The sequence below is a fragment of the Scyliorhinus canicula genome, chromosome 18, assembly GCF_902713615.1.
Source record: "Scyliorhinus canicula chromosome 18, sScyCan1.1, whole genome shotgun sequence".
Classification (NCBI taxonomy): Eukaryota; Metazoa; Chordata; class Chondrichthyes; order Carcharhiniformes; family Scyliorhinidae; genus Scyliorhinus; species Scyliorhinus canicula.
The window spans coordinates 95,333,122-95,361,018 of NC_052163.1; the positions used below are offsets into that span (position 1 = coordinate 95,333,122).

Sequence of the window (27,897 nt, forward strand, 5' to 3'; positions counted from 1 at the left end):
TTTTAATTAAGAAATGCAATTACGCCATAATGACTGTTTATTGCAATGAAAAATGTAAATGAGCACCACATGAAGGAAGCACTATTATATAATTACTGAAAAATGTATGACAGTCTGCCCAGTCTCTCATTTTCTTTTAAAATTCCAAAATATCACACATCACTCGCACATTCCTTTCGAATATTTCAGGGCAGATCTCGGTAGAAAAGGCAATTACAGGTGTATGGTTCAACACTACATGCGCCAAACTCTGATTAGAGTCATTAACTTCTGATGTAATTAATATAGCACAAGGATACGACTCAAAAGAATAATTCCAATGCATTGAGTGTTGTTGAGTTTCCCTGTCCTCCCACTTCTCTGAAGACACCGACTCCTGCTGGGTACAGTTCCACTGGTCGGAGGACCTCAGGCAGTATTTTTAACTTTCAGCCCACACCTACGAATTTTCCAGCAGGGAAGTGATAATGATAAGGTGCAGGAGCTCTGGCTGTTTTGTCTCAGGGACGCAGATGGGAATTATATTTCCTGATCCTATTCCTCTGCGAACTCTCTCAGCCAAGACCAGTTAATTCTACATATCAATGGCTGAACCAGGGATCTTCTGTCTGTACTGACCAGTAACACTTCAGGTGGTGCTGCTCCCAGCTGAGCCATGGTGGGGAGGGGGCTTTTTCACAACAAAAACAATTGTAAATATGAAACAGCGTATAAACATTGCTGCACGCACTTGAGTCCGGTCAGAATTATAATTCTTAATAAGCACCCTAAACATGTTAGGCACGATAAGCTTAATGGTGCTTTTCAAGGCACCAAAGGCATTCATTACATGAGGTATCCTCAGAATCTTTTCAATGCACTTAATCTCCTTTCCCCCCACACCCCACCAAACACTACTTTCCTCTTTTTTCTACTGAAAGACTAACTGATACGGGGGTTAACTCCTAGAGGCAATAATTGCCCCAGGCCATCATCGAAGTAGGTGTTCTTCACATGAACCCAAGTAGTCTATTCTATTGTGGAGTGCATCACAGCTTGCCCAACCCTGATGTTCACTGGATGGTGACTAGATTTGTTCTTTCGATAAAGTTCCTGAGACAAATTTCTCCTCAGAATTAGACAAAGCTTTGCTGTCTTAGAATTCTTTATCATCCTTCAAACTCCTCGGTGAACATGAATAAAATGTGAAATAAAATAGAGCTCTCCTATATGTATAAATCTAAAATGTACTATATACTGGTGGAGTTCCACAGGAGAAGTTCTGTGGATGCTGACCTTTGTTGGGAAGCAGGTTCCTGGGCTTTAAACCTGACTGTGGGTGCAGCTCTAAGAGTGCAAGCAGCCCATCAGCAACTTGTGCATTTGTGCAAGACATTAAGAGTCAGCAGGATATTTCACTGAGCCCAATCTATCCTTGTCCATCGTCCACATATGCACTTTCCAGCAAGAATCACTGAAAAATGATCAGGAGCAGGAAATCCCAGACTGATATTTTTGTCTCTATATTTAGAGAGACTAATTTTAGCACCCGTAATTGTCCCTTGAATTTTTACAGGTCCGCACAGAAAATTGCAAACTGCATTTTGTATAGGTCAGAGTAAAACTCAAGAACGTAAACTAAATCTGAAATCCTTACCTCAGGGAAGTTGTGCTGTTGCAAAAGCACCATTCACATAGGATAGGGTCAGACTTTCATGGTCTCTGGGATGACATACATATCGTTAAACAAAACGTGGCACACTGGTCTGTTTGTTATACAAATTCCCTTAGCTTATGCATTTTTAAATAAATCAGTTGGTTAAAATAGTTATCAAGTTCATATCATTACCAATGGTTAAATAAATCCATGTATGATTCTATTTAAATAAACAATGGAGCTGCTTACAGATGCCATGTGATAACTAGTTTGTGCTGGTGATATGGCAAAAGCTTTTCCATGAAACACACAGTGCTGCGCTCCAATCCAGTGGCAGAATCTCTGACGTGCAGCACACAGACCTTCCTGCCCTAAAGTTGACTTATTTCTTTCTCTCAAACACTGACTGTGGTGCTGCTGCAGCTCTTTGCTCGGAGACAGCAGCCAATTTAGTGCACAGTAGAACGGTTGGGCTAAGTCAGCTCTTAATTTATGTGCTGTAATTTATTGAGGCATAGCAAACCAAGCCATGTTAATGTGGAAGCTGTACATCCCAAAATATTTGAGCTGCCTAGCGCCGATGATCCTTTTCTTATATGTATATTGGTTGCTCTTGTCCTGTTAGCAGTCTGTATGTTGCAGCTGGCATCGTCTTTATGTGTATCTAGAAAAGGAAGAGAGTTATGGCATAAATATTCCACAGCATTTCCAAATCTCTCCTCTTCCAGTAAATAGAATGCACTGTTTCAGGTAGCACACAGACCATCCTGCCCTAAAGTTGACTTATTTCTAGCATTGAGCCTTGGAGCAGAGGCCCAGGTCTGATCACATCTGTGCTATTATGAACCAGGCCTGTAATTGAGGTTGTCCAATTGGCCTTAGCACCCTTGCATGGGAATGGACTGGAGTTCGTGCAGAATCAGCTAGTGCCCCTAATCACTAACAGTGACCCCTTTAGGACAATACAAATGCATCAGTATCTGGTTAGGATGGATTGAACTGTAATGCTCCCTGGAGATGACCAGCCCACCAGCACTCACTGTCCAAGCTCAATAAATTCAGTACATCACTTTGAGCAAGAGACTAGATGTCAGTTGGTGAAGGGAGGAGCAGAGGAAAAATTAATTGCCCAAAGGTGCCCTCACAGAAATTTGATTTTCTAACATATTGACTTTGGGAGCATATTTTGAGAGGAAGATTAAAACATTTTAACAATATGATATTTGTTCTGCATAAAAACTGAGCTTGTGCAGTGCAATTATTCAGTATGGGGCTGTTCTCAGTGACAACTGGTAACTGGTGGATAGTTGAGAGTTCCAAAACAATGATGGTGCAGCAACACTCTTCACAAAGGAATGAATAATACAAATTTCAAGCTTATTATGTATTTGTCCAAGGGAACCTACCCAAGATGTAATTATAAGTTGACTATGTCTTACCTATCAATTTATTAGGCATTTTAGCTCCCTGCCACTTGTGAAGTTGCAGATTCTCTCTAGGGGATAGTTCCACGGGCATCAATTGCTCTCAGTGGTTCCTCGTTCAAGTGGCAGGTCACTTAACTGTGGGAGAATCACAGACTAAATCAACTCTGCCTTTAGATGGGCAGCACGGTGGCCTAGTGGTTAGCACAACCGCCTCACGGCGCTGAGGTCCCAGGTTCGATCCCGGCTCTGGGTCACTGTCCGTGTGGAGTTTGCACATTCTCCCCGTGTTTGCGTGGGTTTCGCCCCCACAACCCAAAAATGTGCAGAGTAGGTTGATTGGCCACGCTAAATTGCCCCTTAATTGGAAAAAATAATTGGGTAATCTAAATTTTAAAAAAAAAAAAAAAAACTCTGCCTTTAGATAATATTCAAACAGGCGCATATTCTAATGCTGATCCAGTCTGGATCAGTAGGGACTGGAAATGGAATCTGGTCTGTATGGTCAGTATCGCACTGGGCTGTGCATGCACTCACCCAGCCAGCCTTCAGTATGCAGGGTACTTCTCAATAAGCAGAGATTAGACAATTCTTTTTTTAATAACCTGCTCAGTATTTTTGCCACTTACTTCACCAATGGCATTCGACAGCCTTTGCACAATCTTTTCGTGTGGAGTTGCAACAACGCTTTGTCCATTTATTTCAATGATGCGGTGTCCGACTCGGATTCCACCTCGTTCTGCAATTCCACCTCTCATGAGGCTGTAGATCTGAATCAAGAAGTCAATAGAATCTTTAGCTACATTAACTTGTTTTCTGGTTAGGATGTTGAACTGTTGCTGATTTTACATCAAGGCCAATCCCGGTTCCTTAAAGATAAAAACAATTTTACACACTAATCCTGTGCGCCTTGTTGCCCCGTCCCTTGTTTCCCCCTTTCCCATTTTTTAAAAACATGTTTGAATTTTAAAAAGAATTTAGTTTAGTTTTACATTCAATGATTCTATCAGAGAATTGGATCATTATCTGAAGAAGAAATATTTACAGAGCTCCGGAGAAAAGGTGGGGGAGTAGCACCAGGTGAATTGCTCTTGCAGAGAACTGGCACAGACACGAAGGGCTGAATGGCCTCATTCTGTACTGTAAATATTCTATGATTCTAATTTCACTTTGCTACACCTTATTTCTCCAAATGGATTTAAAATTTGTTTGGAAATCTTTTTTTCTCTGAGCCACCTTTCAACATTTCAATAAGAGCTTTGACTGGTCAATCAAAAATCCTCAAAAGTTTTGAATGACTGTGTCGAATGGTCAATATCTCCGATCTCCTTAGGCATGACAACAGAAATGCACTCACTCAGCCGGCATGGGATAGGTATACTTGGCCAACTTGCTCAGTGCATACAAAGAGTTAATTGTCATGTCATTCACAAAAATCTCACTCAGAACAAACCACACATAGACAACTCACCTGGTGGCAGCAATTTGGAATAAAAACGGATTTTGTAAGCAAGTCCCTCGGGAGTAGCTTTAAGACTAAACTGACCGATGGGTCCAGATGATGTCAGCGCTGATCTCAATCTCTGGGTTAGGTTACAGCCCCAGTGACTCACTCCCAGCCCTCATCAGATGTCTGAAGTGCCAGTATCCAATGACAAAGATGCACAATGCTTGCTTTAATGGTCTTAAATGAATTTAATTTAGACAGTGTCAAGCAATTCCTTGTGCGCATAGTTTAGCAGCATAAGGTGGCTCCTGATTTAGCACCAATTAGTAATCTGAGAGTAATCAGAAAATAGCTGACGCCAGAAATGAAATACAATGGCAGACTGCCACAACAAAGGGCTGAGCAGAGGAAGTACTCCAATGTAGTTAACCTATGCTGCATCAGAGCTGCTCACTCTGGCTATGTCTTCCATTTCCATCATGCACTTTTGTCAAGTAAAACATAAATTAAAGTAAAATAATGTAACATTATCAGAAATGCTGTCTCAGAAGAAAGACTCAACTGAGACTTTGCCAGACCATTTAGATGATTGTTAAACACCCCATGACACCAGTTGAAGGACCACTCTCTTGTCTTGGCTAATAATGCATCCCCAAAGAACACCACCAAATATATACATTAACTGGTCATTCATCTCAAAGCAGTTAACCTGATCCTGCTGTATACAAAACGAATGCCACTTTCCCCAACAACTTAGCAGTCCATGTTAAGTCATTCAGCGTGCAATTCTTTTATTTTTAAGGAGGAAACAGCTCAAGATAGGAAACGTTTACACTGTCTGAACACATGCAGAGATTTGGTAAAAAAAAGCGAACTTCCTAGGATTCACACAAGGTTATGAACGTGCCATAACGCGGACCTAGCCCACTAAGTTTCCTCTTTAAAAGAACGAGAATTTACATAACACCTTCCATGGTCATGCCGTAAAGCACCTTACAGCCATTTGCTGCTTTTGTTTATAAAATGTGCAGTCACTGTTTTGTAATACAGGAAACACAGCAGGCAAGCTCCCACTCAGCAAGGTCACACAAACAGCTACGATAATGACCAAATAATCTGTATTCCAGAGATGTTGGTTTAAACAAATACTCATCAGAATTATCAAGTTTCTGGATGGATTAATAATCACATAGCTGGATTTACCAGTACAGCAGACAGAAAGGATAATGCCTCTTCATTTCCCCTGGGGACTCAGATGAATTCTAAGTTAAACATCATTCGGATAAATTCAATTTGATTTGTAAACTGAAGATTGATCTCGATCCTCTCAGCACAGCAGGCAAATTATCCCATCTAAATATGGTGAAGTTGCCAGCATCACAATGGCCACGGGTTCTGCTTGGTGCCAGGCTTCCCACTGGTAGACATGGTTCATTGCTTCCTGCCCTACCACCAACAGTGGAACCCAGCAGGCAAAACAAATAATCAAGTATGTCAAGTTTTAAAAGGTTTAGAACAAGAGTTTATTAAACTTTAGCCTTTAAAATTATGAAAGGAGAAAAGGGAAACGAGGCAGGATAAAAGACATGTTTAAAAGATTTGTTTAAATTATTTTTATAGTTGAACTTTGATTCCTGACATGAGTAGAGTGCTGTAATATTGGTACCTGTTTCTCGGAACAGATTTTCTATCGAATGGCAGGACCTGGGAGACTAGAAGTTCCTTTGGGTCAAGAGTTAAAATCAGTGACATTTGTAAAAACGGCACACAATATCTTACTTACAATTCCATCCTGTACACTAAATCCGAGCTGGTGCTTTTGGTCGGGCCGTTTGATAATAGCTGTGGTGACCGGAGGACAGCGTACAATGTTGAGCTTGACTTCAGACTGGTGTTTCAAGTCCTTTAAAAGTCAGAAAGAAAGACTTGCTTGGAAAAAAAGTCTCCAACTGGTGGTAAGATCATCAGCAAAAGCCAAGCTAAAGGCCACGTAGGAGTACTAACCATTCCTCATCTTCGGCAGAGTCACACTGAATAAACAGCAAGCTTGTTTAAAAAAGGATGCAAAGATAAACCTAGCATAAACAGACCCAGTCATTTAGCTGCAATGGAGGGAAATAGAGGCGTAGAGTACAAAGGTAGACAGGTTCTGGTGAATCTTTCTAAAACTCTGCTTCGGCTTCAAATAGAGTATTGTGCCCAATTCTGAATACCACAGGTAAGGAGGCTTTAGAGACAGTGTAGAAAAGATGAAGAAGAATGAGTCGAGGGACGAGGAACTTCAGTTACATGGGCAGCCTGGAGAAGTCGGAGTCGTTCTCCATAGAGAAGAGAAGATTGAAAGATTTGATACAAGGGTTGGGAATCACAGGACCTTGATTTAAAGTGAGAGGAAGAAATGTTTTTTTTAAAAACGCGAGTGGTTAGGCTCGCCAATGCACAGTAGGTATTGTGGAGGAGGCATGTGTACAATCAGGTCTTTGAAAAGGCCATCGGATAAATAAGCACCGGAAGAGAGAAAACGAGCAAGACTATGGGGGAAGGGATGGGGAGGTGGAACAAGCCAAATTGTTCCTGCAGGCAGCTGGCAAGGTCAAGACAGACACAACAGCCTCCTTCTCTGCTGTAACCATTCCATGATTTAATTGCATCTTACAGCAACTGTTAACCATTTGCCTAACTATTTTTCATTCATTTATTTTGGCATGCTAAGGCGAAACTTCATCGATGTAGCAGCCATTCTTATGCTGAAACTGTACATCAGCCTTTTCACCATTGAGGGCAATACTGCCAAACTATAAATGATCATGAACACAAAACAAAACATTGTTTCAAAGTTTCAATTAAAACTAAAAGAAAATACTCAAGTCAGGCAAGATCTATTTCACCTTCCACAGAGCCTGGCTAGTCTGCTGATTATTTCCAGCATTTTTTGCTTTTATATCTGCACTGTAAATTCTATGATATCCTGCCATTGTCTGACTGTCACATACACACATTTAACCGGATGACACAACTTGGATGGCAATCAAGAACCTCTCTTTGGCTGATTTTCTTTCCCCAACGTCAGGGCATGCAGGACACCTATAGCACCCCAACCACCTCCCTGGCTAGAATCATCTAATTAAATCTTGGATTTGCTGATCTGTACGGCTTCACATCTTCTAACCCTGCCCTCTAGGCAGCTGAATGGTAAACTATAAGCGGAATAGCTAAGCAAACTTTTCAAACTGTTTTGAGATGAACAAACATTCAAAATACGGAGATTTTACACACAACACAGAAAACCTGATCCTGCACTTCTACCTGCTACTCTATCCAAAGGCATGGAATTAGCGTCCACATATAGAGTCATAGAATTTACAGCGCAGAAGGAGGCCATTTGGCCCATCGAGTCTGCACCTGCCCTTACAAAGAGCACCCTACTGATGCCTACATATCTACGTATCCCCGTAACCCAATAACCCCCACTTAACATTTTTTGGACACCAAGGACAATTTAGCACGGCCAATCCACCTAACCTGCACATCTTTGGACTGTGGGAGGAAACCGGAGCACCCGGAGGAAACCCACGCAGACACGGGGAGAACGTGTAGACTCCGCACAGACAGTGACCCAGCCGGGAATCGAACCTGGGACCCTGGAGCTGTGAAGCAATTATGCTAACCACTATGCTACCGTGCTGCCCTATACACTGACAACACCCAGTTCTACCTCTCTTCCTTCCATTGCTTCAATGCTGTCAGCATGCTTGTCTAACAGTCATCATGAATGGTCCAAAATTTCTTCCAATTAAACATCGAAAAGGCCAAAGCCAGCATCTTCAGCTCCTGCAATAAAGTCTGTCCCCATGTCATTAATCCCATCCCTGCCTTCAGCCACTGCTCCAGATTAAACTAGACCCTCTATAGCTTTAGCATCTTATTCAACTCCCAGAATATAAACACACGTGTGTTGTCAGCAGAAATATTCCAACTGGCTCAACCTCATTTTCTGTATTGGATTACACATTCTACTGACCCTAGGCAATGAGGGATGAGAAATCTCAGTTACGAAGACAGATTGGGAAAGTTAGGATTGCTTTCCTCGGAGAAAAGGAGGCTGAGGGGAGATTTAATAGACATATTCAAAAGCATGAGGGGTATGGAAAGAGAAGGTAAGGAGAAACTGTTCCTACTCATGAAAGGGTGGAGAATACAAGGGCATATAGGGCACAAGGGTAAAAGGAGCAAAAAAGTGATACAAGGAAAAACCCTTCGATGCAGCAAGAGGTTAGGATCAGGAATGCACCACCTGAGAGCGTGGTGGGGGCAGTATCAATAGAAGCATTCAAAAGTGAATTCGACTGTTTTGGCAAAAGAAAGAATGTGCAGGATTACAGGGAGAAGGCAAGGGAGTGGAATCAGATGAGTTGCTCATTCGGAAAGTCGGTGCAGACAAGGTACGCCAAATGGCCTCCTCCTCCGCCATAACAATTCTGTGATTGTGCATCAATACATCCTGGGTATATTTTTTCTACCCATTTGTATGAACAGTTTCACTAAAAAGGACAACCAAACCACAGGATCTTGAGGGATTCTGATAAGCAAATCATTTGAAATGTTGCCTTCACAGTTGACCAGATCCTCTTATTCTGACACTGAATAACTGTCTTTAAAGTTACTGCTTCAGTGCTCAAAAAAATATGAAATTTCGAATGAATAATTTAATAAAAATCTGATATCGTCTCTGCAAATTGTTTTTGGTCTGTCTAATACTCTCCTCATCTCTGCTTAGGAATTAGATTTTTAAGTACATTCCCAGTATGTTCTCAGTACCACCCTGGGGGGGGGGGGGGGGGGGGGGGGGGGGAGGAAGAGAGAAGAGAGAGAACCAGGGCACCCGGAGGAAACCCATGCAGACATGGGGAGAAAGGGCAAACCCCACACAGACACTCCCCCAAGGCCGGAATTGAACCCGGGTCCCTGGCACTGTGAGGCAGCGGTGCTAATCACTGTGCCACCGTGTTGATGACACTCGCTTAGATTGGATCCAAGACCTTCCTGGTCTCTATGGCTCAGTATCACAGCTAACAGGAAATCCAATTGACATCGGGGGAAACAACTATAAATTATAGCAAAGGCTGCTGCTGCCCATGAAACAGTTGTTAAGGAGAAGAGCTAAATGAAAAGGGAGCAAAGTTCAAAGCTGCAGGAATTCAGTACCTTTATTATGCCCTGGCAGGTGGCGAGAGGCAATCCAACTAAACTAGTGCCATTTACAGAAATGATCTGGTCGCCGATGTTCAACTCTCCTGATCGTTCTGTGGGCCCACCGTGCATGAGGTTGGCAATCACCACTGTGGGAAGGATGGAGCCCCAACCAGATTCCACTATCACAAGGCCAAGGATCTCTCCCTTTGCTTTTTCTATGTGTACCTGTGTAGGAGACAAAACTGCATTAATCACTCACATTCAGTGGAAATTCTCTCAGTAAAAATGGCATCAGAGATTCTAATAAAGTAACTGGCATGACTTACCAACTGGAGAATACTTAGGCCAAAAAAATCCCCACAATGGGACACCCAATTTCAAACCAGCCGTCTCCCCACTAATCCCACACTCTCATTCCAATTTTCTTCCTTCATCTCGAGGGCATTCAGTTACTTTCCCACAGACACTAACGGTCCTCAGGGACAATACCATGTATCTTTAGTTTGACCGTTGTCTCTGTTAAGATATTTTTCTACTTTTATCTCACATTAATTCAAAGGATTGGATACCACTCTCCCACCCTCATGGCTCATTAATGCAGTTCGATATTTCCTCAGGTTAGTGCAGATCCTGAGACACTGATGTCGGCTCTCCTACTGTCACTACACTAGCAGCAGACCACTCAATACATGCCAGAGGTTTTCTGGTCTCTGGGGCTCAGTACTGTTATCAGGCGATTAGATAAAGACCGATTGCAGGTGATTTTATACGGTGACCAGAAAACGTTAGCTGGAAAATATGGAAAGATGGTGGCGTAGTGGTAACGTCTAGACTAGTAATTACTGGACAAGTAATCTAAATGCTCTGGGTACACAAGTTCGAATCCCACCACAGAAGCTGGTACAATTTAAATTCAATTAATTAATCTGAAATTAAATGCCAGTGAAATGGTCACCACAAAACCACTGTTGACGGTCATAAAAGTCCATCTGTTTCGCTAATGTCCTTAAGGAAAGGAAATCTGCCATCGTTGGTCTGGCCAGACCCACAGCAATGCGGTTAACTCTGAAATGGCCGAGCAAGCTACTCGGTTGTATCAAACCACCACAAAGTTAATAAAAAGAAATGAAACTGACAGATCACCCAGCTGACAAAGGCACATCTGGCCCCGTCGCCCCCCAAAGTCCTCCTTAATAAAATCTGGAGAGCTGTCCCACAGACTGGTCAAGCAAGAACCTCATATAGTCATACGCACAGAATTATAACTTACAATGTCCCAGACACCACATTCACCAGCACAGGTGGCAGTGGCACTGTAATATACAGTCAGGGTGGAGTTACCCTGGGAGTCTTCAACGTCGAATCTAGACCCCATGGAGTCTCATGGTTTCAGGACAAACATGAGCAAAGAAACCTCCTGCTGGTTACCATGCACTGCCCCCTGTCAACTGACGAATCAGTACTCCATGTTGTACATCACTTGGAGGAAGCACCGAGGGTGGCAAGGACGCAGAATGTACTCTATGTGGGAGACATCAATGTCCATCACCAAAAGCGATAGAGCAGCACTACTACGGATTGAGCTGGCCAAGTCCTGAAGGACAAGCTGCTAGATTAAGGCTGTGGCAGGTGATGAGAGAATTAATAAAAAGGGAAATACCTACTTGAGCTCACCAATCTATCCCAGATACATTTGTCCATGACAGTATTGGTAGGATTGTCCACCACACAATCCTTATGGAAACAAAGCAACATCTACACATTGAGGGTACCCTTGATTGTGTTGTGTGGCACAACCACAGTGCTAAATGGGATAGACTTGAACCGATCTAGCAAACCCAAATTGGGCATTCATGAGGTGGTGAGAGTCACCACAATCTGTAACCTCATTGGCCTGTCATATCTCCCACTCTACCATTACCACCAAGCCAGGGGACCAACCCTGGTTCAATGAAGAATGCAGTAGAACATACCAGGAGCAACACCAGACATATCTAAAAATGAGGTGTCAACCTGGTCAAACTACAGCACAGGCTACTTGCATACCAGACAGTGAAAGCAATGTTCAATAGACTAAACAAAGCGACTTCACAACCAACGGATCAGATCTAAGTCCTGCAGTTCTGCCACATCAAGTTGTGAATGGTGGTGGACAATTAAACAACTCACTAGAGGAGGAGGATCCACAAATATCTCCATCCTCAATGATGGAGGAGCCCAGCACATCAGTGTAAAAGACAAGGTTGAAACATTCACAATAATCTTCAGCCTGGAATGAATTCTCCACCCGAGATCTCCAGCATCACAGATGCCAGTATTCCGCCAACTCAATTTACCTCTTGTAATATGAAGAAACAGCTGAAGGCACTCGATATAGCAAAGGCTATGGGCCCTGCCAACTTTGTGGCAATAGTCCCAAAGACTTGTGCTCCAGAAGAAGCTGTGCCACTAGCCAAGCTGCTCCAGTACAGCTACAACACTGGCATCTATCCAGCAATCTGGAAATTTGCCCAAATATGACTCGTCCATAAAAAGCAGCACAAATCCAACCTGACCAACTACCACCCTATCAGTCTACTCTTAATCATCAGCAAAGTGGCAGAACGGGTCACCAACAGTGCTATCAAGTGGCACTTACTCAGCAATAACCTGGTCACTGATGCTCAGTTTGGGGTCTGCCAGCTTCACTCAGCTCCTGACCATATTATAGCCTTGGTTCAAACATGGACAAAAGAGCTGAACACCAGAGGTGAGGCGAGAATGACTGCTCTTGACATAAAGTTGGCATTTGATCGAGTATGACATCAAGGCGCCCTAGCTAAACTGATGTCAAACTGATGTCAATGGGAATCGGGGGTGGTGGTTAACTCTGCACCAGTTGGAGTTATACCTAGCACAAAAGAAGATGCTATGGTTGTTGGAGGTCAATCTCTCAGCCCCAGGACATCACTACAGGAGTTCCTCAGGGTAGTGTCCTAGGCCCAACGATCTTCAGCTGTTTCATTAGTAACCTTCCCACCTCCTAAGGGCAGAAATGGGGATGTTCCCCGATGATTGTGCAAGCAGTCCACGTGCAAATGCAGCAAGACCTGGGCTGACAAATGGCAATTAACATTTGTGCCACACAAATGCCAGGCAATGACCATCTCCAGCAAAAGAGAATACTCCCATGATATTTAATGGCATTACCATCGCAGAATCCTTCACTATCAACATCCATAGACCAGCCATACAAATACTGTGACTACAAGCAGGTCAGAGGCTGGGAACTCTGCAGAGAGTAACTCACCACCTGACTTCCCAATGGCTGGCCACCATCTACAAGGCACAGGTCAGGAGTATGATGCAACATTCTCCACTTGCCTGGATGAGTGCAATTCCAACAACACTCAAGAAAGTTCACATCAGGGCAGCAAGTTGGTGCAGTGGTTAGCACTGCTGCTCCAGGGCACCAAGGACCCAGGTTCGATCCCAGCCCTGGGTCACTGTCCCTGTGGAGCTTGCACATTCTCCCTGTGTCTGCGTCGGTCTCACCCCCAGAACCCAAAGATGTGCAGGCTAGGTGGATTGATCACGCTAAATTGCCTCTTAATTGGGAAAAATGAATTGGGTACTGTAAATTTATTTTTAAAAAAGAAAGTTCACACCATCCAGGACAAAGCAGCCCACATGATTGGCACCCCATCTATCACGCTAAACATTCACTTGCTCCACCATTGATGCACAGTGGCAGCTCCTTCCAGTTATTTTTCGTGTATCCAATTTACTCCCCTCCAGGTATTTCCAAACAGCCTCTTTAACACTGAAACAAGTTAATTTAAGTTAGTACTCACTTCACGGAAGATACTCACCTCTTTGGAGTTCTCAGATTTGGAAAAGTGGACTAGGTCCCCATTGTAAAACTCGGTGTCAAGTAAATCATTGTATTCATTCGGACTCAGATCCGAAGGGTTGATGCCATTCGCATTTAGAAACTGCTGGTATGCCACAGTGAAAGCTTGGCCTATCGCTTGTGCTATAAGTGATGCCTGGAAGCAAAGACAGAAACTAAGCATTAATTTAAGAAATATGCATTGGGGTGTGCGGTTAAAATAAATATACAGACGGATCACACAATGGGATTTCCACAAACTGATTCTTTACAGGACATTTTGCTGCACTGAATTTATCAGATTTGTTAATATGGAGAAGTGTTTACCAAATCAACACAAGCCTACAGATTTAATTTGAACTCTGATCTCAAAAAATTAAAAGACAACCAAAGTAAAAACAGTATTATTACTGCAGAAAATATTCATTAATTTAGAGCAACACAAATAATACACTATTCAGTCAACAAATACAGAACTCTTATTACTCAGACTGAGAGATCCCCTCTGATACTCTGGGGATCATTGTTTAAACATCGGCGTTGTCACAAAATGATACAAGCTACTCACATCTTCTGACTCAAAGACGTGACATATCATCTTGTACTCTCGTTTTCCAGCCGGAGAGTTCCCAGTCTCTTGGTCTGGGGATTTCCGTGGCAGTCGTCGCCGAGCCATGAAGACTATTGTCGTTCCAATATCTGCAATGTATGAAATGGTCTGTAGAGGGTGATCCATCAGGGTTTCCTACAGAAACAGTGATACCATTTGTGATAAACCAAAGACACATTCCTGCTAAATGCTTTCCAGTTAAATACGCAGCTAATCTGCTCTGTCACTAGAATTCCAATAAGTCTGCCAGGCATTTTAAATATTCAGTCTATTCACATGAATTGTAAAAATACCCTGGAAAATAATTATAGACTGCCATTCTAAGCTTGGGTGGAGAGTGGAGAACATTTTTTGAACTGCGCAACACAAGGTGGTCCAAAAATGTGCAGGTTAGGCGGATTGGCCATGATCAATGCACAGGGTTACAGGAATAGGGCAGGGCAGTGCGCTAAGGAAATGTATTCTTTGAGAAGGTCGGTGCAGACTGGATGGGTCGAATGGCCTCCTTCTGCACTGTAGGAATTCTATGGTAGCCTACAATTCAGTACAGCACTGGGGGAATGCTGCACAATCAGAAGCACAATCTTTCAGATGGGATATTAAACCAAAGCCTCACCTGTCCTCCCCGGGGTAAGGAGGCTCCCAAGACACTATTTAGAAGAGAAAGGAAATTCATTGCCTCCTGGTCAATACTTTTGCCTCAACTTATTTAAAAGATTGAGGTTCTGGGACCTTACTGTATCCTCATTGACTGCCGCAATTCCTACATTTAAATAGACTACTATACATGAGATGCACTGAGATTGTGAGACGCAGAGATTGTGTAAGGCACCATGTAAATGCAAGTCCTCTCTTTCTTTACTATTTGCAGGTCTATCACTGGTGCTGATGACACTCAGAGTAATTGGTAATAACAAATCTAAGGGCATTTCACAAGATTAAAATGTATTAAGTGGGAGTTTTCATCTACTATCTCGGTACCAATACACTGAATAAATCCATGACAGCGTACCATTCCTAGAATATCCCAGGTATATATCTTAATAGTAACTTCTTCCAGTACCTGCGTTTCTGCATTCAGTACTTTAATGCGCTGTGTTGATATGAACAGATCCACTGCAGTCATTGGCTGTGACTCTCCTTCTGGTGCCTTATAAACAAACAAGTTGTTACTTTATCTGTATTCCCATTATGCCCTCCTTTAAATTTATTTGCCCCTCTGGAGAAGTCTACTCTTTTTTGAGAGTCTTTAAGTAGTAAAAACCCCTCAGTACCTCATTCAAACAGCCGCTCTTCACGAGTGGACCCAGACAGTGAATTTCAGCAATCTGTACAACCGTGAGAAGTTACAAGCAAACTCAATGGTGTCCTCATTTGATGCCCATACGATGCTTTCTCAGGAGTCACTGGACAGCAATAAGAAGCTGAATACCTGATTTTTCAGAAATTCTTTCTCCTCTTCCTGCCCAGGGGCTCGGAGGTCAACTGTAGCATTACATCCAAGATTAGCTAAAAGCACTGGTTACATACCAAACCATGTGAGGCTCGTAGTCTGTCTGACAACGAACACCAGCTTTATCACAACTAACACAGGGGCAGCTGAATGTTGCTCTTACTATTTCTGCATTACAAACTGCTAGAATTTAACAAGGTTCTCCGCAAACTAATTACACAAATTGTAATACTTTTCACAAGCACCTTTATCCTTCCCACTGCTTCCTGCGCTTGTGACATTCGGACGTTGGTTGATGGATTTTTGTCCGAGAACAGTTGGGTTGATCCAAGGTAACTTGCTACAAATATGATTCCGTCGAGGAGATCCTCAGATTCGCAGGGTCCTGACACTTCACAGGGAGCAAAAAGCAACAAGAGCACTGTTAACTGAACGATGCATTTTAAACAATTCATCTCCCACCCCCTCCCTTCCTGAAGGTACTGAACATGGACTCCACAGGTGCTGGCTGCTCTCCCCTTCCTGCCCGTGACCATTCGTCATTCGGAAGCACAATGAATGCTGCCAGATATTTCTGAGCTTGAAACCATGGATAATTTTGCAGAAAGGCTGGTCTTTTCCCTCTTTGCTCTCTCTAACCCAGAAGATGCTAAGGCAAATTGTAGGGGCCCTGGCATTGCCCAGTGGAAATCAACTAATTTATCATTGACCAGGTAATTAGCATCTTATTGAATGACTCTTAAGTAGAGCAACTGAGGGTTAAAATTGCTCCTTAGTTGTTAGTGTCCATTTACACCACAACATTACCACTGGATGTGATATTAAACCGAGGCCTCCTCTACCCTCTCAGTTGTGCATAAAAATCCCGCAGCACTGTTTAAAGAAAAGCAGAGTGTTCACTAAAAGAGATTCTCTGGTCATTATTACACTGCCAAATGTAGGGCCTGACACAGGTAGACAATTGGTTTAGATGGATAATTGGTTTATTGAAAGTCATCAGGTGCTGAATCACGATGACAATATAAATAAAACAAGTGATTACAATTCATAACACAAGTGAAATGAAATGAAAAATGAAATGAAAATCGCTTATTGTCACAAGTAGGCTTCAAATGAAGTTACTGTGAAAAGCCCCCAGTCGCCACATTCCGGCGAGGCTGGTACAGGAATTGAACCGCGCTGCTGGCCTGCCTTGGTCTGCTTTAAAAGCCAGCTATTTAGCCCTGTGCTAAACCAGCCCCTAGACAATTATAAGACAATTATAAAAACAAAACAAAATAGAGGACTTCCGGTGGCGGCCATTGGGTGACCCCCACTTAATACATTTGGTAGCTCCCACTCAAGTTGGTATTTTTCGGTCCTTTCCCTGTCCGAAGGGAAAGGGGTGTAGGAGTGTCAGAAGAAGGTACAACTCTTGTGTGGCTGGTGAATGGATCCACAAACTAGGAGTGGGATGAGAGGAAAGGAACTGCTGGAGCAGGTTGAGATGGCGGAGGGCAAAGGGGCTGTTCTGGCCACTCAGTGGTCAACAGAACAGTTAGTGGAATTTCTGAATTCCAAGTTTAGCCAGCAGCGGAAGGAGGTCCTGGAGGACCTGGCCAGAGTGGTGGAGCCAGTTCAAGCAAGGATCGGGAGAATGGAGCACAGGCTGGAATCCCAGGGCCGGGCGATCCAGAAAGTGTAGGAGGCAGTGGGGGAGCACGAGGAGCAGTTGGCCTAGTTGGTGGCCGAGGTGGGGGTGATGCAGGAGACCCAGAAGAGGCTGAAAGAAAAGGTGGAAGACCTGGGGAATCGCTGCAGAGGCAAAATTTGAGGATCTGGGGATGCCCAAAGGCATTGTAAGAGAAGAGGCCGGCACGTATGTGACCAAAATGTTGGAGCAGTTTATGGGAGGCGGTCTTTGACCGGCTCCTGGAGGTTGACCGAGCGCACAGGGCACTGATGAGGACCTGCCAAGGGCAATGTGGGGCGGTTGCATTGCTTTCTGGATAAAGGGAAGATTCGTCGGTGAACAAGGCAGACTCGGAAGTGCACCTGGGAGGGGAACGAGCTGCGGGTGTATCAGGACTTGGGTGCAGAACTGGAGAAGAGGAGGGCCGAGTTTAATCAGGTCAAGGTGGCCCTCTTCAAGAAGGGGGTGAAGTTTAGGGTGCTGTGCCTGGCCAGCCTCTGGGTGACATTCCAGAAGCGTGGATATTATTTTGGTACGCCAGAGGTGGTGATGGAATTTATGAGGGTCAATGGACTGGCAGAAGGAGGACATTGAACTTTGGAGGAGTTTGTGAGGATGTTTCATTGTTCTTGGGAAACTTTTCCCCTTGCAATGTTCCTTGGTTTTGATGGGTGTTTGGGGGGCAGGCTCTCCGTGGGGAGGGGGGGGGGGGGGGGAAGAGATCAAGGGCAAGTGCACCTTTTCTGCTTTTTGGGGGGAGTGTGGACGGGGGTGGGGGGGGGGGGGGGGGGGGATAGGGGATTTGGAGGCCTTGGCAACCAGATGTGTGGGCTAGTTAACGGGAGTGCAGTGGGAGATTGGCAGGAGTTAGAAGTAGGGAAGGGGGATGGGGTTGTTGTTTTGTTTGAGGGCGGAGAGAGAGGGGCAAGATTGTTGACAAGGGTGGGGTTGGTGTTGCGCAGCTGGAAAGTGAGTGATGATGGTGGACATCCGAGGGTGAGTGGGGAGGACTGCGTGACACGCTGGCCTAAAAGGAATGTGGTTGATCAGCAGGGGGGCGGGGGCGGAGCCCCACCCACCCCAGCTGGGAACGTGAGGGGGTTGAATGGGCAGTCAAATAGTCACGTTTGTTTGCGCAACTGAGCAGTCTGAAGGCAGACGTGGCCTTTTTGCAGGAGACGTAGTTGAAGATAGGGGAACAGACAAGATTGATGAAAGGATGGGTAGGCGTGTTCCACTTGGGACTGGACATAAAGACAGGGGGGGGCAGTGCTGGTGAATAAGCGGGTGGCGTTCAAGGTGGGGAGCATTGTGGCAGATCCGGGTGTGAGGTTTGTGATGGTGAGTGAGATGGCGGTGGTCCTGGCAAACATTCATAGCCCAAATTGGGATGACGTAAACTTCATGAGGCGTCTTCTGGGGAAGATTAAGCTTCCGGTTAAGCTTGGACCGGTCGAGCCAAGGAAGGTGTCGGTAGTGGTGAAGGAGCTGATGGTGTTTATGGAGCGTATGGGGGGTCAGTGGAGGTTCGGGAGACCGAGGACAGGGGGGTGGGGGTGGGGGTGGGGGGCAGTGCACATAGTGGAGGCTGAATGTGGGGTTGTTGGCAGATGAGGGTGTGTGTGAGCGGGTGAGGGCTGCCATTCGGGGGTACGTGAAGCTCAATGACACGGGGGAGGACACGGCCTCCATGCTGTGGGAGGCACTCATGCCATGGTCCGAGGGAGTTTATTTCAATTCGGGCATATAGGGAGAAGGCGGAATGGGCAGAGGTGGCAAGGCTGGTAAAGGAGATTCTGAGAGTTGGACAGAAGGTACTCGGAGGCCCCGGAGGCAGGGTTGTTGAGGCAGAGGCTCCAGATGCAGTTCAGATTAGTGTCCATGGGTAAGGCGGTGGGGCAGCTATGGAGGGCCAGTATATGAGTAGGCTGAGAATGCGAGTAGGATGCTGGCCCACCAGCTAAGGAAGTAAGAGACAGCGAGAGAGATTGGCAGAGTAAAGGACAAGGCGGGAAGGGTGGTGTTGGACCTGGTCGGGATGAATGGGGCATTGGAGGCTTTTTACAGTAATTACGTTTTGGGGGACCTGGGGCCACTGCTGGTGAGGTCATATAATGAGGGTAGAGAGGGGGAGGAACTTCCCCCTCCACTATCGCAGGCATCCATCTTTTTGATATTGAAACAGGACAAGGACAAAGCAGTGTGGGTCGTACCATCCGATATTGAGACGCCAAGTTGCTGGCGAAGGTGCTGTCTTCACAAATTGAGGACTGCGTCCCGGGGGTGATAGGTGAGGACCAAACGGGCTTTGTGACAGGGAGGCAGTTGTTGGCGAATGTGAGGAGGCTGCTCAATGTAATTATGATGCCTCCAGAGGGGCAGGTGGTGGAGGTGTCAGTGGCGATGGACGCGGAGAAGGCCTTCGACCGGGTGGAGTGAGAATATTTGTGGGAAGTGCTGGGGGCGGTTCGGGTTTGGGCAGGGATTTGTGGACTAGGTCCGATTGCTGTACAAGGCACCAGTCACAAATGTGCGGACGAACCAGGTGAGCTCGAGATACTTTGGGCTGCATTGGGGGACGAGGCAGGGTGTCCACTTACCCCGTTGCTCTTTGCCATGGCTATATGGCAACTGGCAATTGCCGAAGGATTGGAAAGGGATTGTGCGAGGGGACGTCGCTGAGCACAGGGTTTCGCTGTACGCGGGCAATCTGTTGTTATATATTTCTGATGCATTGAGTGGCATTGGGGGCACTATGGGGATTTTGGAGGACTTTGGCCGGTTTTCTGGGTATAAGTTGAACATGGGAAAGTGTGAGGTGTTCCCAAGTGAGATCAGAGGGCAGGAGAGGAGGTTAGGGGAGTTGCCGTTCAGGGTAGTGAGGGCGAGTTTTAGATACCTGGGCATTCAGGTGACTCGGGGTTGGGCGCAGATGCACAAGTTAAATTTGACTAGGCTGGTGGAGCAGATGAAGGGGGACTTCGAGGGGTGGGATGTGCTGCCACTGTCACTGGCGGGACGGGTGCAGACATTTAAAATGACAGTGCTGCCAAGATTCCTGTTCATATTTCAGAACCTCCCGATCTTTGTCCCAAAGTCATTTTTTAAAAAGGTTAATGAGAGTTCCAGTGACGGCGGGCCTCATACTGAAGGGCTCCCGTTCGGGAATAGAATTTTCGGGGTTTTAATGCCGGTCCCAGGGGCAACGGAGGCTGAAGAAACTGTAAGAAGGCACAGTGAGGACAAATGTCCAAGTTTGGGATAAAAACGGCCATGAAAAAGGGGGTTTAAGAAAGTCCGCCAGTGAGTGGAAAAATCAGCGCAGGAACTGTAAGGAAAGCGGAGGCTGGGGCACCAGGGGAGGCCGCATTGCTCACGGCAGAAGAAATGACCAAGGTGATGGCTGTGGAACTTGAAAAACAGTTCACAAAGCACATGGAAGCGATGAAGGAGATGGGGGCAGTATTGAAAGTGCTGGTGGAGGAAGAGATTGCCCCGATGAGAGTGGCAGTATCAAGCGCAGGGGCGGAGGTGCAGGAGCAAGGTGAGACACTGAAGGAAGTGGAAGAGGCATTATCACAGCACAGCGATCAACTCACCTCGATGGGGAAGGAGTTGCAGAAGGTGAAAGACACCAACAAGGGTCTGCAAGCCAAAATGGAAGACCTGGAAAACAGATCCAGGCGGCAGAATCTGAGGATCATGGGTCTGCCCGAAGGGGTGGAAGGCCCGAGGCCGACGGAGTGCTTTGCCACGATGTTGGCGGAGCTATCGGGGGAGGGGGACGATCCCTCTCAATACAAATTGGATTGGGCTCATCAGTCGTGGAGGCCTATACCAAAGGCGAGTGAGCCGCCAAGAGTAGTAACTGTGTGTTTCCGTAGTTACAGTGTGAAGGAAAAGGTCCTGTGCTGGGCGAAGTGGATGGTGCAGTGGGCTGGAGCTGGTATACGCATATGCAGGGACTTTACGATGATATTGGAGACCTTTGGCCGTTTTTCTGGGTACAAGTTGAACATGGAAAAGTGTGAGGTGTATCCAATTGAGATCAGAGGGCAGGAGAGGAGGTTAGGGGAGTTGCCGTTCAGGGTGGAGCTGGCGAAGAGGTGGGCAGCCTTCAGCCGGGTGAAGAAGGCACTGTATATCAGCAAGGTGCAGAGCGGCATTGTATATCCAGCTAAGTTTTTTTGTTTTGTTTTAAATTTAGAGTACCCAATTAATTTTTTCCAATTAAGGGGCAATTTAGCGCGGCCAATCCACCTACCCTGCACATCTTTGGGTTGTGGGGGCGAAACCCACACAGACACGAGAATGTGCAAACTCCACATGGATAGTGACCCAGAGCCGGGATCAAACCTGGGACCTCGGCGCCGTGAGGCAGCAAAGCTAAACCACTGCGCCACTGTGCTGCCCCCAATATCCAGCTAAGTTGAGGGTGACCTACAAATCCAAGGACTTTTATTTTGGGACGGTGGAAGCGGCGAGGGGATTGCGACGGCAGAAGGACTGTTGCAGAATTGAGAAATGGGTCTGAGAGCGGGTCGTGTACCGATGTAGCCTCATGTAACTTTATTTTTTCACTTTGTGTACTAAATGAGTCGACGCTGTATATTTGGACAAAGGAAGAGTTGGGACTTTCATTTGCAATGGTGGTTCTTTGGGACTTGGGTGTGTATGCTGGGGTTGTGCGGTTTTCCTGGGACCGGGCAAGGGGGGAGACCTGGGTGAGGGCCTCCACGCTGGCCGGGAAGTGGAGGGGAGGAGTCTGGGCGGGGGGAGGTCTACAATTCATGGGTGTCATTCACGGTACTCTTTCGGGGATTGCACTGAACATTGGGGGGGGTGGGGGGGACTGTATATGTCAATGGTGACCATAGGCGATTCCTGATTCCTTTTTCTTTTTTTCCTCCTTCCCAGGTTTTGTTTTATTTGATGCTTATATTGTCATTGTTTGGGGTTGGTGGGAGGATGGGATCGTTGTTAATAAGGGGATTGACATTGTATTTGTTACCGTTTACTGTTTGTTGTTGGGGTGTAAATTTTGAAGAAAATGTGAAAATGGAGAATATAAATATTTTTAAAAGGTTAACGCGCTGATCTCTGGGTTTGTATGGGCAGGGAAAACCCCGCGAGTCAAAAGGACTTTTTTGGAGTGGGGGCATTGCCGAATATAATGAACTACTACTGGCGGCGAACATTACCATGGTTAGGAAATGGGTAGTGGAGAACCGGTCGGCTTGGGGGCAGATGGAAGCAGCTTCTCGAGGGTAACAAGCTTAAGGGCCTTATTAACAGCACCTCTGCCATTCTCGCTGGCCAGATACTCCGTGAGCCCAGTGATGGTATTAGCCTTGAGGGTGTGGGGCAGTATTTGAGACTGGAGGGTGCCTCGGTGTGGGAACCAATCTGTGATAATCATAGGTTTACACCAGGGGGGCTTGGATTAGAGGTTTATGGGGTGGCGGCAAGCAGGGATTGAGCAATTCGGTGATCTGTTTTGCGAAATTGGAGGACCAGGAGGAAAAGTATGAGCTACCCAGGGCGAATGGTTTTAGGTACCTGCAGGTTCGGGATTATAATGTCCGAAATGTTGGGAGTGTAAGTGGTTCCGAGTCCAGAGGTAACGATATTCGGGGTGTCGGAAGATCAGGGAGTCCAGGGGGCGAGAGAGGCCGATGTCTTGGCCTTTGCCTCCCTGATGGCCCGGAGATGGATCTTACTTGGATGGAGGACTCTGAGCCGCCGAAAACGGGGTTGTAGGTGAGCAACCTCGCGGAATTCCTGAGGCTGAAGGTAAAGTTTGTCCTGAGGAGGTCAGTTGATGGGTTCGTTTGGAGGTGGAAGCCATTCATTTACTTTTTTTAAGGAGGATTGAGGGGTTGGCAAAAGGGGAGCGAAAGTGGGGAGTGGGTGCTGATTATTTAAAACGTTGTATCATTTTGCTTCTGCTTCGGTTCGCATTTATGAAAATGCCTGAATAAAATATTTTAAAATAAAAACAAAAAAAAATGATAAAATAATAAAAGAATTGCACAACTGTAAACATTTAAGTATATAAATAATCTTGCTAATGATGTGATGGAAGTGGACAGAAGCATGCATTGTGCATCTCACTAAAAATGTTTAATCCTCAGTTGCTCTATTTAATAAATACAATATGTTGCAAAAAGCAGGTATCTTTAATTTACAAAAATGATCGGTCTGCTGCACTGTGTTGGGTAAAATTGACTGTTGCGTTTCCTACATTACAACAATGACCACACTTCAGCAAAAGAAAAGGTCCTTCATTGGCTGCAGAGCACTTTGGGATTTGCGAAGATTGTGAAAGATACTACATAATTGCAAATCCTTCTATCTTTTCAATACTCTGACTCACTGTACAATAACGATAGGTAGATATTTGAAGATTCCCTCAACAGAATCAACTTACCTTCTTTAAATGCTGGATAACCAAATGTCTTCTTTGGCTGAAATTTTAAAAAGAAATGAAGACTTTTCATGACAATGAAAATGTAAATACATTTGTTCAATTGTTTGAAGTGATTTCATCCAAAACTGTTGTTTTCTTTTTTTCTGTTTGAACAAGGCAGTAAAATGAAGTCTGATAAATAAAGCTGTGTGTATGGAATGCTCTTTCCCAGCAGAATCAGTTGAGTCAGTCAGGGCACCAAATGGGCTGCAGAGGCTTAAACTCACTGTTTTCACTCCCATCCACTGTCTGCTTGAATGCAGAGCTGCAACTCCAGGACCTCTCACAACTGCTTAGCAAATGACATGATGAGGATAGGTGCTTGATGGCCAGCACAGACGCAATGGGCCAAAGGGCCTTTTTCTGTGCTGTAAAACTCCATGACTTTATAGAAAAATAAAAGCAGGAACCAGTATTAATCTCCATCTATATAGTGCAGCCTACAAGATGTACCCTAATCCTCAAAATTCCTACATTTACTTTGGCCCCAGGCCCCACGTGGAGTAGTGGGGGCAAACAATATAGATGTGAATAAGGGATAAGTACCTGAGGGAAAGAGGTACAGAAGGATATAGTGATACTGCAAGATGAAGTGACACGTGAGGTGGCTTGTGCGCAGCTTAAATGCCAGCACAGACCTGTTTGGACGAACTGCACGTTACTCTGTTGTAAACACCATTTATATAATTCAAGTGTACATCTGTGTATCTGAATGTTTCCACAATTGTCTGCAACTCTTGCTTGCCTGATGCCCTTTTGCAGATGTGGAACAGGTTTATTACGCACAAATGCGCATTTATTGGAACAGAAATGGAAACTCACACCTTTAAAAAATCTCATCACTAAAAGTTTAAGTGTTTGTTGAGTGTTCCCTTGCTTGGAAATTATTGCTGCACCAGATACAAAACTGGCTCTGAGACTACCAGCAGGGTAAAGCAAAAGAAAGTAGCACACAAATATTTGAAATATCAGAAGCAATACTATGGATTCCTATGGTGCCGGTTTGTTTATCTTTCTCTTGCTACTTGTTTCGACTGGCAAATCTTTCATTCACATGACTCATTTAACTTGCCAGTAACTCTGCTGAGAGCAGGTGTAAAGGTCACAGGTATAGCTCAGTTGGCCCATGTCATACTGCACTCAAGGCTTACTTTAAGCTACACAGGAAATCAACGAGTTATTGCATAAAATCATTAAAATTGAATTAGACCCCACTATAATATAAATAAAGGAGGTCTTCTGGCACACAGTCTGCCCTGAGCCAGATGGTCTAGGTTTGTGTGCCAGGTTTTGATGGTTAAGGAAGGTGCTTTCATAACACAGCCAACAGGTTAAGTCTCAACATACAAAATCCTTCCAACACATGCCGATGGCTATTGGTAAGAGCGGGAGAGATTCCCAGTCAGCTATGCTTGTTGCGGAGTGGCGCGCTTCGGGTTATAGGGCTCTGGTGGCAGGCAATTAACATGTTCAAGGAAAAACCTTGCTACAAGAACAAATGAAAATCTGCCACCAGATGCACCACCGCGGGAAGTGAAACAACAATAATATAAATAGACATTTCTAGAGACAGAATGCAGCTGTCCATGAAGGTAAAGGGCTGCCCCTTTTGTCATTTACCTTCAGGACCTTCCTTTGATTCAGGTCGCCAGCGAGCAGAGTCTGGCTTTACAGACAGGCAGGGGGATCTCAGCACTGGGACCATTGTTTAGCTAAGTCTCTTCAAAATTGGCCTAATGACATTTCACTTCCAATTGCAGAGAAGCACCACCATCCTACCAGTGCCAAATCCATTTCCTTGACCACACGTTCAGGCTGAAGAATGAGGCTGCCGATTTACTAAGAGGGTGGCACAGTGGTTAGCACTGTTGCCTCACAGCACCAAGGACCTGTGTTCAATTCTGGCCACAGGTGACTGTGTGGAGTTTGCACTTTCTCCCCATGTCTGCGTGGGTTTCCTCCGGGTGCTCCGGTTTCCTCCCACAGTCCAAAGATGTGCAGGTTAGAAGGATTGGCTGTGATAAATTGGCTCTTAGTGTCCAAAGGGTTAGGTGGGGTTACTGCGTTACAGGGATAGGGTCAGGGCACAGGCTTAGGTAGGGTACTCTTCAATGGTCAGTGCAGACTCAATGGGCCAAATGGCCTCCTTCTGCAGTGTAGAGATTCTGCGATTCCAGGAAAACTATCAAGGGTTCACACCACGGACTTCCACCTGTTACACCATGAGCTGAAGCTGTCCTGATTTATTGCACCTCTGACTCAGAGAAAGGTTGTACTTCATTCTGGTGAAAGCTCAACGCCCCAGAATGTTAACCTTTTCTCCCTTCACAAATGCTTCAAACATTTTCTGTTTTTATTTCTTGTATTTCATTCATCTGAGCTGGATTAGATTAGAGGTCATTAAGCAGTGTCCTAATCAGTTTTTGTTCTTACCTGTCTATCATGTTCATAGATACTGCTTTCTGTGCGGCAAGCACCGCCCTTCACTGGATCAATGTGCTCAACACCATCATCAGGCAGGAAGGATTTGCTGATATTATCAACCTCTTCTTTTAACTCTTTAAGGGCTAAAGACAAAGCCTCTCCCTCTTTCCTCCAGTCTTTCTTCAGTCTAAATAATGGCCCATCCTGTAGATACAAGCTTGAATCATCTTCGATTGTCCCATCTTTGCCCGGATTGAAGTCAGGAGATTGCTGGTCCCGGAGCATTTCCTTAATGTTTCCCTCAGATTGACCAAACTCATTCTCAGATGAAGTTTCTGGCCAACTGCAAGTATCACGTGAGGTTTTGTGCTTTTCATCAGATCCTTCTGATGGGTGATTGAATACACCGGTAACTTCATCACTACACACCACATGGTCATTAGCACCGGATTTTGAGTCAAGGCAACTTACTTGGATTTGTTCATTGCCTTGATGAACCAGATATTTTATTTCATTTCTGTTCAAACTTCTGGGTATCTCAGTCGACATTAGTGGCTTGTGAGTCATCTCAGTCAAATCATCCTGATGATTAACCATAACAAATAGTTGCCTGTCATCATCTGGCAATGAATCAGTCCCCACATCTGTTGTGAATTTGCTGTTACTTTCTAAACTATGGCCATCAAACATTGGCTGGGAAGCCAGTTTTGTTTTACCGTCAAAGTTCCCCCCGTCCTGTTCATAGAAGCGTAATTGAGTCAAAAGCAATTTGATCTGGCAGTGATCATCATCTTCATTTTCTTGAAAATCTGAAGATTCCTCTGTGTTGTCAGTTCCTGAACTGAAGTCTTTTTCAATCAAATTGTTTGCAGAATCTGCATTTAAGTTTGGCGGACACAAGTGCACAGCATCAACAGAGGCGCTGCCTCCTTCAGTCATGGCTTTATCCAGTTCCATATTGGCTGGGTGGTTGTCATCCCCGTTAACATCGTCACTCACAAACACACAGTGTTCAACATAAAAGTCTTCTTCCACATCCTCTCCATTGGCATTCCAGCTGCCTTGGAGGTTTTCCTGAGACCCACGTCTACCAACCTCAATCAGAACAGTCTCCACATTTACTTCATCTTCATTCTCCAATTCTTGATCATCCATCGTAACCCCATTAATGGATTGACTGGAAGTGAGAAGGGGATCATTAACCTCAGTGAGATCTTCCTGCCTGTTCATATTTCCGCCATTACCATTATTTCTAGAGGAAGGAAGTTCTTCTAAGTCAGGGAAGGGGGAAAGCTAATGAAAATGAGAGGGCACAAACTTACAAGGAGACCCACTTACAGTGACCCCCCCCACTCTGGATGCAGAGAGCCCACTCACGCCCTGTGAACTCAGCTTGTCTTTATAGTCAAGCCCCTTTTGGGATTGCACTATGAGGCTACTCAAGCAGCCGAATCACTAACCCCGCTCCGAAGCACCGATCTGAATAAATTCCCGGCTGCTGCCGTTCCCGGACCCGCATCAAATCCCCTGAGCATCGGCCCGTCTGCAAGCCACCAAGCTGCCAGCCAGAGTCCGGGAAACCTCAGACAGTAGGCCCATCTCCCGGCCCGGCTTCAACGTCGAGACGTGCGGGCGACGTCCTGACGCACGGTGCGCCTGCCAACGTCAATCTCTCCTCACTTGCGCGATGACGTAAAT

General features: G+C 45.3%; 1 protein-coding gene across 1 annotated transcript; it reads right to left on the reverse strand.

The window, feature by feature from the left end:
- LOC119952958 (amyloid-beta A4 precursor protein-binding family A member 1-like) lies at positions 1–27,799 on the reverse strand. Its single transcript, XM_038776602.1, has 10 exons — positions 26,209–27,799; positions 23,737–23,773; positions 15,880–16,025; positions 15,245–15,331; positions 14,140–14,316; positions 13,552–13,728; positions 9,713–9,925; positions 6,291–6,410; positions 3,690–3,830; positions 1–2,300 (listed from the first exon to the last, which is right to left on the reverse strand). The coding sequence occupies exons 1-10, from the start codon at positions 27,427–27,429 to the stop codon at positions 2,229–2,231; spliced, it is 2,391 nt and encodes a 796-aa protein (XP_038632530.1). The 5' UTR covers positions 27,430–27,799; the 3' UTR covers positions 1–2,228.
- Positions 27,800–27,897: the final 98 nt, after the last annotated feature.

Bases quoted from the DNA above. Each gene is read 5' to 3' on its own strand.
- LOC119952958 (XM_038776602.1), bottom strand. From the start codon at position 27,429: ATGAACAGGCAGGAAGATCTCACTGAGGTTAATGATCCCCTTCTCACT. The intron at 14,317-15,244 runs GTACTGGAAGAA...CTGTTTCTGTAG, and splicing joins TACTGAATGCAGAAACGCAG to GAAACCCTGATGGATCACCC. The intron at 9,926-13,551 runs GTGAGTATCTTC...TCTCCTACACAG, and splicing joins AATCTGAGAACTCCAAAGAG to GTACACATAGAAAAAGCAAA.